At 42.8% G+C, this 12,857-nt stretch overlaps 1 protein-coding gene across 1 annotated transcript in view; it reads right to left on the reverse strand.

Moving 5' to 3' along the window:
- Positions 1 to 9,900: 9,900 nt before the first annotated feature.
- MTRR (5-methyltetrahydrofolate-homocysteine methyltransferase reductase) overlaps positions 9,901 to 12,857 on the reverse strand; it is a 30,861-nt gene continuing 27,904 nt past the window's right edge. The window contains exon 15 of the mRNA XM_002929931.4: positions 9,901 to 11,773. Within this exon, the coding sequence (XP_002929977.2) occupies positions 11,629 to 11,773 (145 nt within the window). The 3' untranslated portion in view covers positions 9,901 to 11,628. The remainder of the gene's footprint in view (positions 11,774 to 12,857) is intronic.

The raw sequence follows: 12,857 nt of genomic DNA on the forward strand, positions 1-12,857 counted from the left end.
ACTTGTCAGTCAGGAAAACCAAGAGACAGGAAGTTCTGATATGGGCTGAGAAGACTCGGGGCTTCAAGTCAGCTCACCTTTGGTGCATCAGATGGAGGAACTGAGCCCCACTTAGGCACTGTTTGATTTCTTCAAAGAAGAAGGCAGCATGTTTACTGCTAGGCGGGGAACTATGCTGAGTTTTGGTTACTGATATATCATTCAGCCAGCAAGTAGAATTGCAGCTCTGATATTCGTGGAAGAAAGGAGGCCAGAGTATCTCCCTTCCATTTCCCCTTGATCTTTTAGATTTAACAGTCAATGGCTTTGTCCCATAGAATTGTAACAAATGCTGGATCCTGGGTCCAAAATACTGAAGTACTTCCATGCATCACTAAGGGGACCACATGGCAGCTTGAATACCATTGTGTTCCCAAATTATTGGATGTGGGGGATTATCGGATTATATTACCATGGGTCAAGTCACATTCATCCTCTGGAATCTTCTAGTCCAGCTTCAAGTTGACCCTCACCAGCCCATCCCTTTTGACCATCAATTAGGCAAAAAATGCAGGTGAATGATAAGCTGGCACAACCCTAGCTTATTTATCTGCGGTTGCTATTAAACAAGGAAACAATCTGTCTATGCAGGCGAGTCCCACAGCTTAGTAGGTCTTGTGATACAGAGTTCCCATATTTTACTTAGAAACTTCTTACAAAGCAAATACAACTTTCTCACTTCCCCTTGAAAATCTGGAAGAAAAAAATCTTAACAACCTACAGATACGTCCTGGAATAAAAGCAAAATGTAACTGCTCTTATACGCAATGGAGTCACGCTCTTTTGTTAAAGTCATCCATCCGGAAAAATAGAAACATGATTTAGACCTTTTCTGAACCGGTTCCTTTACCTGTTAACCTTTGGAAAGTGAATTAAAGCTGGTGGAAGGTGCTGAGTTAACTGCTATTGAATCAAGGACCATGGAGACAGATGTCTGCTCCGGAGCCATGCGGTGGGCTGGGCACAGGCCAGGGAGCTAAAAACATTTCAGAATGACCTTGCCATTGATCAAATGCTCCTCTGAAATTCAGAGCACACCCATCCACAGAATGTTCCTCCAGGAACAGGTGTAGCAGCCACTGTAATCCCAGGAAGAGTAGCAACAGTAGTGATAATGCATGCTAACACTATTTTATTTTTTCAAGATTTATTTATTTATTTGAGAGAGAGGGAGAGACAGAGGGAGAGAATCTCAAACTGGCTCCCTGCTGAGTGTGGAGCCCAACTGGGGGCCCAATCCCATGACCCAGAGATGAAGAGCTGAGCCAAAACCAAGAGCGGAAACAAAGAGCCAGATGCTTAACCAACTGAGCCACCCAGGTGCCCCCATAGTAACACCATTTAAAATGCTTACTTTCCTCTGATGCTTTACGTGTGTGAACTCAGATGATGGGGCCATCATCAAAACTTCTGTTCATGTAGGTTAAAACTCCTACCCGGTTACCAAGATTGATACCGATTTTAAAATGTTCTCAAAAGGTAGACAATGTGACACAAACGTGCACCCAGTCCGGCAGTCAGAGTTCCCGGTTGTGAGAAGGCAGACCAAGAGGTGAGTGTACCGTTAGGCTTCACCATGTCTCCTTTCCCCAGAGCCTCCAGCTCAAAATGCTGTCAGGATTCTGTTCAGAGAAAAAGAATGAGAAGTGTCACTTTATAGACATCATTAACCACTGAAGAGATACTGTGCAATTAAATCTCATCTTGCATGGTCGGAGTGAAGGAGCGTCCTGGGGTTTTTTGCTGTGTGGTTGATTTATTTGTTGTTTGTTTCAGAAAACCCATACCAAATTGTGGGTCGTGTGGTGAGCAGAACTCGAAGCCATAAACCACATGAAATCGGCTTCCTTTTAAAGCCATGTTCATCCTACACTGTTGGAAAATGAGTATTGCATTTGTGCTGGGCTTCTAGTCTAATATTGACGAAAAACATCAGCTTTGGTTACACGTATCTGAAAATGGAAGTTAAAAAAGGTTCAGAAATGAGAGCGTAATTTAATACACACAGAAGTAACTTTGTGCATTTTCTCTTCAATTTGATGACTTAAAAGATAGTGGGCTGTCTGCTTTGCTGCCAGTGGAGAGAGGACGGGAGTGGCGATCGCCCCGGTGGCCACGGACCTTGGTATTTTGTAGTCCCCTAAGCAGGCCCGGTCACACTAGCCATGCCGTGGCAGGGCCTCAGGAAAACACGTGTGTGACCTGAGCAGTCCTATCTCCCCCCTGGGTTTTCATGGCTGGCAGATGATTCCATCAGAGCGGGTACAACCAGCACGGCCACATAGCAAGTCAAAGGGCATGAAGGCTTCCCGACCAAATCCCCCTTCATTTCTGACTCCCATAGGACAGCAAACTTAAAATACCACCTCGGCCACCTCACTCACCCTCTGTCATTCTTCAGGCCATGTCAGATGCTAAACAACCAAAAAAAGTGCATTTTTTGTCCATGAAAAAACAGAAGAAGTAATAGTTAGAAGCTCTGTATTCCAATTTCTGCATTTTAACACAGTCATGAAAACAAAGCATGGTAACATTTTTACATGTTTTGTTTTTCTTTCATTTTTCTTTTAATGGAATTCTTCTTCCCGCTTGATAGAAAGCTCTTCCCTCAGGATGCTGTATTATTTATTATTATAACCCCACACTGCTTCCTCTTTCTGAAGTCACTTTGGGCCAGCAGTGACCTACCTAGTCCATACCCCGAGCAGATCAGATTAATACCACTTTCTCTGCGGGACAAAATTATTTCCACCAGTAACTATGTTAATGAAACACGTGATAATAATGGCAGGAAAGAAACACAGTGAAAATTCCCTTTTATTGAATTTGATATGTGTATATACAATCATGCCAGTTAAAAATAAAGTAAAATAAACATTATAATAAAAAACACATTAAGACACTAATACATTTTTTGAAAAACAAGGGAAACTTGTAGCTACATATTGGTCTAACACCTGAATGAATTACATTGCAATGTTTAGTTTTGATCCTTAACTTCTGCATATTTGTCAAAATTAACATTTTAGCACATTCATGTTCAACGGACATATAACAAGATTTGTCCTGTCTCTTCATCCATAGCTAATCGAAAAATCCTTTCTAAATTTTATTTTTAAAAAAAATTTTTTTCACATGAGGGAACAGATACATAAATTGTTAGGGAAAGTCTTACATACAAGCGTGAGTTTGTCAGAGATTTATAAAAATCACATTTCACAATACATTCCAGAAGTTGAAATAGCGTTGGTATCTCCGTTTCTTCGGGATTGATTCTAGCGGCCTTCAAATATCTCGCAGTTGAAGCATTTTCCAGAAGATATCTGCCCCAGAAACTTCACCATCAATTTCTATTAAGGGAAAACATCCAAAGGAATCTGAGAATATGGCTGAAGTTTAATAAACACTAACAATATTTAAGCCATGGCTCTAGGAGAAGTGTCCAGTTCTTGGTGAAATTAATAAAAATATTCAAACAAGCCCTGCCATCCCTTCTGGCAACACAAGGCCAGCATCTTTTGTCCTTTCCCCTGACATTCTGCCTTGAAATTTGATTCTTTTTTTTTCTGTGTAAATTTCCATATGCTTATATTGTATTGTTGCAGAGCTAATGGCTTTCTCCGCCATATCTGTGCGCGCATCTTCAAGGACCGACTCTAAAGCTTGAGTTTACTCTATGATTATTAGGATTGGGTCTGAATATTTGCAAATATTTTTTTATCTGATTTACTTGATTTAAAATTTCACATCAGAGAAAAAGATGGCTCAGAAAAACATGGTGTAGAACAGAGAACAAAATCAAAGGAGCTCCCCTGGTGGCCGCGTTGACGTTCGGATGGCAACGTGCTTCCAAGGTGGAGGTAGACTTTTCAACATTGGCTTTCGCTCCGTGTGGAGCTTCAAAATGAACATATCGTTTCAGCAGGGAGAGCCTTTCCATTGGCATACCTCTAACTTAGAGCATTTTTCACCTATAAAGAGAGATGGAAAGGAATAAATTATTGTTTTCCAAATGTTAAAAAAGCCACCAGGAAGGGAAACTTCAAGTGGTCGTACAGAAGATCAGAACTGAAGGAACTCAAGCTCTGTTCTTTGTGTTTCTAAGGTATATTGCTACCATGTTAAGTTTTGCATCTCCTGTTTAAATGCAGTCTGCAGCTCAGAGGCCGGAGGCACAGAGGGTACCCAAAGCAAGTTCAACAATGCCGAACTCCTACCAACCTGCTCTCAGAATAAACGCAGGCACGTTCACTCATTGCTGGGGGGAATGAAAATGAGACAGCTGCTTTGGAAGACAGTTTGGTGGTTTCCTAGAATTTTTTTTAAAGGAAAATAAAATAAAAACTGAATAATTGAGCCAGAAATCCTATTCCTGTGTGTTTCTCCAAGTGAATTGGAATCTTATGTTTACACAGAAGATACCCTTCCATCGGTGAGGGAGCAGTCATATATTCGTACAACAGAATACTACTTAGTGGTAAAGAGAAACTGGATACTGATTCACAAACCACATGCAGGAATCTTAGAGACATTTTGCTAAATGAAAGAAACTTGCCAAAAAGCCACCAGTTGTATAATTCTAATCATATCACAGTCTGGAAAAAGGCAAAATTATAGGTATTGAAAAGAGATCGGTGGTTGTCAGGGTTCTCTAATAAAAGGAATCGGGGCTCTTTGGGAAATGCCTGTAATGCATCAGGGTTAAGAAATGAAAATCTAAGGGCAACCAATCATAGTCAGCTAGGCTATCCCAAATAATGCATCCACTGAAGCCATAGCCAACAAATCATGTCCTCACTTTGCTTCCCTTTCTTCTCTAGAAAAGTCTTTCTCTTGGCCCCAGCCTGGGGAGTGCCCCTAACAACCTCTGTTTTGGTGCTGTCTGATTTGAATTGGTTTTTGTTCAAATGAAATCTTAAAATTTTCACTCTTCCTCAGTTTATCTTTTTTAATTTTTTTTAAAGATTTTATTTATTTATTTGACAGAGAGATAGAGACAGCCAGCGAGAGAGGGAACACAAGCAGGGGGAGGGAGAGGAAGAAGCAGGCTCATAGCAGAAGAGCCTGATGTTGGGCTCGATCCCACAACGCTGGGATCACGCCCAGAGCCGAAGGCAGATGCTTAACCGCTGTGCCACCCAGGCGCCCCTCCTCAGTTTGTCTTTACCAATGTATACAATGGAATATTATTCGGCCATGAGAAAGAAGGAAATCCTGCCATTTGCCACATGAATGCACATAGAGGACATCATGCTAAGTGAAATAAGCCTGACAGGGAAAGACAAGTAATGTATGATCTCTCATAAGTGGAATCTAAAAATAACCCAGAAGGTCAAAGCCATAGAAATAGAGAGTACAATGGCGGTTGCCAGGGAGGGGCTGGAGGGTGAGGAAATGGGGAGACACTGGTCAAAGGTTAAAAGTCTCCAGTTACAAGATGAATAAGGTCTGGGGTATCTAATGTGCTGTATGGTGACTGTAATTAATAATATGGTCGTGTATGCTTGAAATTTGCTAAGAGAGGAAATCAGATGTTCTCGTCTCACACACACAAAGGGTAAGAATGTGAGGAGGTAAACGTGTTGACCTGATTGTGGTCATCACTTCACAAAGTATACGTATATCAAATCATTACACTGTACATTTTAAATACATACTATTTTATTTGTTAATTATACTTCAGTAAAGCTGGGGAAATCTTGAACAATTCAATTTGGCTTTCTGATTTTTTTCTATTGTACATTTTTTTTTTCAATTTGATTCCCTTCTTCTCTCACCTTTGATATATCCTTCCACCATATTTTTGGTGTTTCATTTACTGGCCATTTTCTAACTTCCCAATATATGAGCTTAAATCATTGACTTTTTTTTTTTAGTTCAATTAGCCAACATACAGTACGTCATTAGTTTCAGATGTAATGCTCGATAATTCATCAGTTGCATAAATCATTGACTTTTAAGCTTTTTTATAAGAATTTAGATCCACCCATGGAGACCCAGAGCACTGATCGAGCCACGTACTACAAATTTTGGTATGTCCTTTTTTCTTCTTCGAGATATTTTCTGATTACCTTTGTGATTTTTCTTTGACTCATGATTTCTTTTGTGTGTTGCTTATTTTTTAAATAGTTAGGGGTTTTTCTAGTTTCATTTAGGTATTGACTTTTGATTCTTAGAAAACCCATCATGTGGTCTCCATCTTTCTTTTATTTTTTATATTTTTTTATTTTTTTAAAGATTTTATTTATTTATTTGACAGAGACAGCCAGCGAGAGAGGGAACACAAGCAGGGGGAGTGGGAGAGGAAGACCCAGGCTCCCAGAGCACCGGGATCACGCCCTGAGCCGAACGCAGACGCTTAACGACTGAGCCACCCAGGCGCCCCTGGTCTCCATCTTTCTGGAAGTTGGTCCACCCCAGCAGATATTCAGTGCGAAATAGAACAGAAGCCCTGTCCTGAAGGGGTCGAAGCCAGGATGCTCTATACATCCATTAGCCCTAGCGGTTCTGCTGCTAAAAACTTGTTCACTGTTTTTTCTGCTTGCTCTTTCCGCTACTAAGAACGGTGTATTGCATTTCCCAGTTGGAATTTTAGATTTGGCTTTTCTTCCTTTTAGCTTTTCTGACAAATGTATATATTTCGGAGCTTTGTTATTAAGGGCATACTTGGGATTTTCATGACTTCCTTATTAACTCTAATCACCATGAAAATATCTCTACTAGCATTTCAGGCTTCACGTTTCCTGTTTATATTAAGTGCATCTGCTTTCCTGTGTGGCTGGCATGTCCTTTCCCAAGCTTTCAAACTTGAAGTGTCTTGTCTCTTCTAAACAGCATAAGGGTGGGTTTGCTTAACATTCTTCCTTTTACTTGGATTGTTTCCTACCCTTCAATTACTGAGTACTTCGGGCAGGGTGTACTCGGTTTGTCCAGCACGCACACTATAAATAAACCTAGGATGGAAGATGTATGAGGCTTGGCTTTCCAGAAAATGTTACATTCACTGTGTGATTTTTGTCATGTAAAATGAAGACATTCCGTGACCTAAATAGCTCCTTTTGTATAGGGATGCCCCCTCCGTGACATATGCAGATGTTAAATCTCATCCACAGCCTAAGGACCTGAGAAGGGAGAACGGAGGAGTAGCGGTGAAGGCAGTCCTAGATTTCTCCGCGCTTCCCCTGTGCACACCTGACGTTAGTAAAGGTAGATACTGGTTAAGATGTCTGACTCTCGTCAGCCTGATTTGATGCTCTGACCCTTTGTATCATGTCGGCTCTCGAAGAGGTTTTGCTGCTCTGATCCCTGGCTTCCCCACGACGGCCAGAGTAAGCCCCCGGGGCGGAAGCTGCATCGTGTTCCGCCTCCCATCAAGCAGCTCTCTGGACCAGCACTCGGGGTAACACCATCAGACCTCCCCTTCTCTGTTCCTCCGACTGAACACAAACTGTCCTATCTCAGGGCCTTTGTCCTGTCCCCTCAGCCTGAAGAAATCCACAGTGGTTGGCTTTGATGTAGGAAAGTCATTAGGGTTCGAAGCTGACGGCCAAGAAAGAATTCTTGAGACGTCTTTGGTGCAAAAAGGTGGTTTTATTAAAGCACGGGGACAGGACCCATGGGCAGAAAGAGCTGCACTGGGGTCATGAGGAGTGACCCATTATATACTTTCAATTTGGGAGGGGCTTGGGGACAGCAAGTCTCTAAGGAATTTTGGAAGCAAGGTTTCCAGGACCTTGAGGGGGCTAGCTGTTGTTGGGAAAAGATCATTTATTACCATCTAATGAAACCTTAGTCATGAGACCCTTCAGATGTATATTGCTGGGTAATATGCTTGGGGGATGATTGCCAACACGTATCTTGGTGTGTGTGTGGGGGGGGTGGTGTTGGGCTAGGATTGCCTGTTGCCCTTAGGAAAGTGTCAACATCGAGACAGTTGAGTCCCTAGAGGAAGGTCACTCTGCCTATTTCAAGGACTTGTCAATGGGCTGTAGATAGTAAGGAAATTTAATAATTTTTCTTCTGCCTTTGTCTCCCACATCATCGAGACCCTTCAGACATATATCAGTGGGTCATATGTTTGGAGGACATTTGCCAACAGGTATGTTGGGGGCGTAGAGATTAAGGAAGTTTCCAAAGGAATTTTTATATATTAAAGTAGACTCATAGGGTCCTGGGGGGTCGGGCTAGGATTGCCTTTTACCCCTTGGCGAAGTATTAACTTCGAGGCAGCTGAGTTCCTAGAGGAACATCGCTCTGCCTGTTTCAAGGACCTGTCGATGGGCTGTAAGTAGTAAGAAAATTTTTCTTTTGTCTTCGTTTCCATCAGCTCTCTTCTCTCTTTCATTTTTCCCTTTCCCGATGAGACTGTCCCTGACTACCACGAGGTTGCCTCGCCCCTGGAACACTGGAGACCAGACCTCCTTCAGACAACAGCCTGTACCACCTTCCCAGACGCCATGTAACTGGTACATCGACTTACTCACTGATACGTCTCAACATACGAATGGAAACTTTCTGGGAACAGAGGGGTCTCATGTTTTGTTCACCACTGTACACATAGCACTGAGCAGTGCCTACAAAGCAGGCTCTCCAGTACCTGTGAAATGGGGGAATCCCCCTCTGGGTATGGTTTTGGCTGTACCCCACATGTACATCTAGTAGTCTAAAAGAAATCCGTCCCAAATACCCCATATTCCATTTTTATTTCCTCCTATGCCATGGATCATTTCATGTTTTTATTACGCACTTTGTGGGTTGCTTTGTATAGTTCATTCTTAAATCCATTAGGGTCAGGGAACAATGCCTTATTTTATGCAATTGTTTTCTCTATGGCCTAGTTCATAATCAATTCCAATCAAATATATTGGAAAGCAATGAGGTGCCTAGTTTGTTGGGCATACACATCTAGTTTCCTAATTGTCAAAATCTATTTTATCTGATTCAGTGTGGAATACTTTGGCACAGATATATGTGTGTTACATGGAGTAAAGAACCCTCTGGGTGCAGTCAGCATTCTAGTGAAAAAATCCACACTGCAGACAGCTAGCCGCCCCAGCTGTTTGGTGACTTTCATCGCTGATCAGCATTGGTACTGAAAATGATGGGTCCAACAGCAGCTTGTTAGAATGAGTTTAGAAAGGGTCTCTCGTTGGTAAAATTAGTGGTGTTCAAGATCTGATGGAGTTTGGATATGCAGGGGTGCTCCCCACCCATACATACCAGGGTCAGATTACCTGGCAAGGCCCCCAGGTAGTGCCTGAGGCTTAGCCCCACAGTAGCACTGTGTCCAGCCCCTGGGCTGGGGGGCAGCCCACGGTGGTTAGATGGACAAAATCCTGCCCCTGAAACGTCGAAACCACCTTGAAACTTCTTTCAATAGGTCACGGATCATCTAGAGAGACGCGGAACTCCACGAAGCTTACCTAACAGGCTGTAGGAGCTGTTTGTCCTGCTATTTTCACTATCATCCTCTGGTGGGGCTGTGAGCGAGCCGACGAACCGGCCCTAGCACTTGACATCTAACACTGACTAACAGAAGAACTGTGGATGCTGGAGGTAGACGAGATGGCTAAGGGCAGGTGCCAGCGCCCACTGGGAAGGTGTATTTGTGTTTCTCTTTCCGGGTCAGCTTTGGGGTCAAGTTCATAGACGACAGTGATAAGTGAATGCAAGTTCTTGTTCCACCTTATTATATTTATCAGTAAAGAACATTGTTCTTTGTCCTTTTTAATGTTCTCATCTTGTCTGTTTTGGCTGATATATACACCATATCCATATAATTAGGTCTGTAACCGGATTTGCTTGAGATGTTCTGCTTTTTAGATTTGTTTCCATTATAAAATACATGAAATAAGACTAAAGATCAAACAGCCATAAAGCTTTATCAAATCTTAACATTTTTCAAAATGACCAGAAACCTCTGACAGGTAGATGTTTTTCAAATGCCAATCTCTTGAATAAAAAAACCAATATACACCAGAGCCTAGAAAAATTAATCACACCCTTTACACTGTTTTCTGTTCTGACAAATTTTAACAGAATTTGTCACTGAGAATTGTCATAGTCCATCTGGGCGGCTGTAACAAAATACCAGACAGTGGGTGGCTTATAAACAAGGATTTATTTCCCTCTGTTGTGGAGGCTGGAAGTCCAAGAGTTGGGAGGGGTCAGGTCTTGGTGAGAACGCTCTTCTGGCTGCAGACTGCCGACTGCTGCGTCCTCACCGGGTAGAAGGAGCCACAAGCTCTGTGGGGCCTCTCAACAGGGCACTGATCCCACCTTGAGGGCTCCATCCTTGTGACCTAAGCACCTCCCTGTCATCGTAATGGAGGTTAGCACTGGAACACAGGAATTTGGAGGGACAAATATTCAGAATGGTAGGAATTTTTTAAAATACAAGGATACTAATTTAAGCAGGCATTTTAAGCCTAGGATACAATTTGATTGATACCATGGGGTTAAGATAATGCAGAAAAACTAAAAAATAAGCCAACAAGAGCACAGAGGAAGAGTAGGGGGGTTGTAGTTTTACTAAAATATGTACTTGCTCACATCTCTACACAGAATACAAATTTCCTTAAATTTCTAGAACTGTGATATTATCAAGTAATTGTGATAAATCATATAACAGAATTTTAAAATATATTTCACATTTCTAAAATCATTTTAAAAAATCTCTAAGCATTACCTAAATATTTTTTTATCAGAAATATAGTTTAGGTAATAAATAACCATTTGATAAAGTTATACAGATCTTCCTTAACTTAGAGTGAAGTTATATCCCAATATATCCATTAGAAGTTGAAAATATTGTTAGGTCAAAAAGCAGCACTTAAAACACTGAACATCACAGCCTGGCCCATCCTACCTCACGCATGCTCAGAGCACTTACATGAGCCTACAGTCACATATTAGGGAACATGTCATGTAATTGACTGAGTACCACACTAAAAGTGACGAAATGGCTGTGTGGGGACAGACAGCTGGTGACCCTGGAGACTGCTGTCACTGCCCAGCATCAGCAGAGAGGATGGATCACACACCACCAGCCCAGGAAAAGATCGATGCTCAAAATCGGAAGCACAGTTTCTACTGAACGTGTATGGCTTTCACACTGTTGTCAACCCTAAGCCAGGGACTGTCTGGATAACAAGTAATCAGACATACTATACACAGTTAATTTTAACACATTAATAGGAGTAATCTTTATGGTAGAGTTCATATAAAAATAAATTATTTTTTCCTTATTTAAAAAACTGGCAACATAAGTTCACAGGCTTTAACCATCTACGTGGTCGGCCTGCGTGCCCACGTCCATGCTGGAAGCCTCATCACACAGACAGACGTCTTCCCTGTGACGTTCTCCAGGATGCGGTGGCCGCCCGGGGAGGTGCTGGTGCAGGAAGCACAGAGGCACTGGTGGAAAACCCAATGGGAAGGCTGCTGTCACGGTAAGGTGATCCACTCCCACTCTAGGTCCTCCAAAAAAATTTTTTTTTTAGTTTTAAAAATGGAAAGTCTCTGTTTCAGCGTAACAGTCTTTTACTATTTTAAGCCAAAAAAAGCATCACTCTTCCTTTATTTCTGATTTTATGACCAAATATCCTGAAGATACCGCTTTTCTTCTTTCAAAGTAGCCAATGTTTTCATTGCTTCTAGTTTTTCAACTCCAGCCTGTTTGCTGATTACTTCCACAAGGGTATCATTGACATCTTTGGCCATATTCTTGGCATCTCTGGAAAAAAGAACAGCATTGACGTTTTTTGGTGTTTTTTTTTGTTTTTGTTTTTGTTTTAAAGATTTTATTTATTTATTTGACAGAGAGACAGCCAGTGAGAGAGGGAAAACAAGCAGGGTGAGTGGAGAGGAAGAAGCAGGCTCCCAGCAGAGCAGGGAGCCCGATGCGGGGCTCGATGCCAGAACCCTGGGATCACGCCCTGGGCCGAAGGCAGATGCTTAACGACTGAGCCACCCAGGTTCCCCTAGCATCGACATTTAGAAAACAAGAATTTTTTACCAAAGCCTCCATAATTCACAAATCTAACTGCCACGACTTCATCATCACACATCCTGGCCCGCCCTCTACTTCTCTGAGAAGTGTCCCAACAAGTGTCCCAGCCTGTCACCCACCAGGCCTCTACCCAGTGACCAATCCAATTTGCAAAGCTGACCACATCATTCACAGCTGAAAATCCCTCAAAGGCATCCATGTTCCAGGAGCAGCTGAGTCTTCAGTAAGTGTCTAAGGACCTCATAAACCTGGCTCCTGCTCGTCTCCCTCATCCCCTCCCTTCGGGTTCCAGGCACACAGCGGAACTCGCATTCCTAAGGGCAAAAAGGCTTTATACCTACAAGCCTACACACACATACACACACACACACACACGTGCACACAACTATTAACAGACACACTTACTGAGAGCTCAACTATGGGCCTGGCTCTAAGTGCTCTGACACGTTTTAGCTCACTCACATACAGGACGGGGGAGGGGCCCTCCTGTGCGCCCCCGCGGCCCCCACGTGGCACCTGCTGTACTGCGAGCCCCTGCTGCTGTGGTTTTCCACCAGGGAGTGAGCAGGCTGCAGGCAGTGTCTCACTCAGCCTTCCATCTCTCAGCACCGGACTGTGTGAAAGCACTTGGGAGGCGCCCAGTGTTGCTGAGTGAGCAAAAGCGGGACGGGACACTAATATGTCAGCGACGGAACTTGGCCTGCCCCTTACACTAACAGTTCTTGAAAAAGGTGTCTCCAGTGGCCACCTGGACTTCCTCTTCACGCTTTCCCCTCAACCACTGCAGTGGACCTTCCATCCCCACAGC

This window comes from Ailuropoda melanoleuca, chromosome 3 (assembly GCF_002007445.2).
Source record: "Ailuropoda melanoleuca isolate Jingjing chromosome 3, ASM200744v2, whole genome shotgun sequence".
Taxonomy (NCBI): domain Eukaryota; kingdom Metazoa; phylum Chordata; class Mammalia; order Carnivora; family Ursidae; genus Ailuropoda; species Ailuropoda melanoleuca.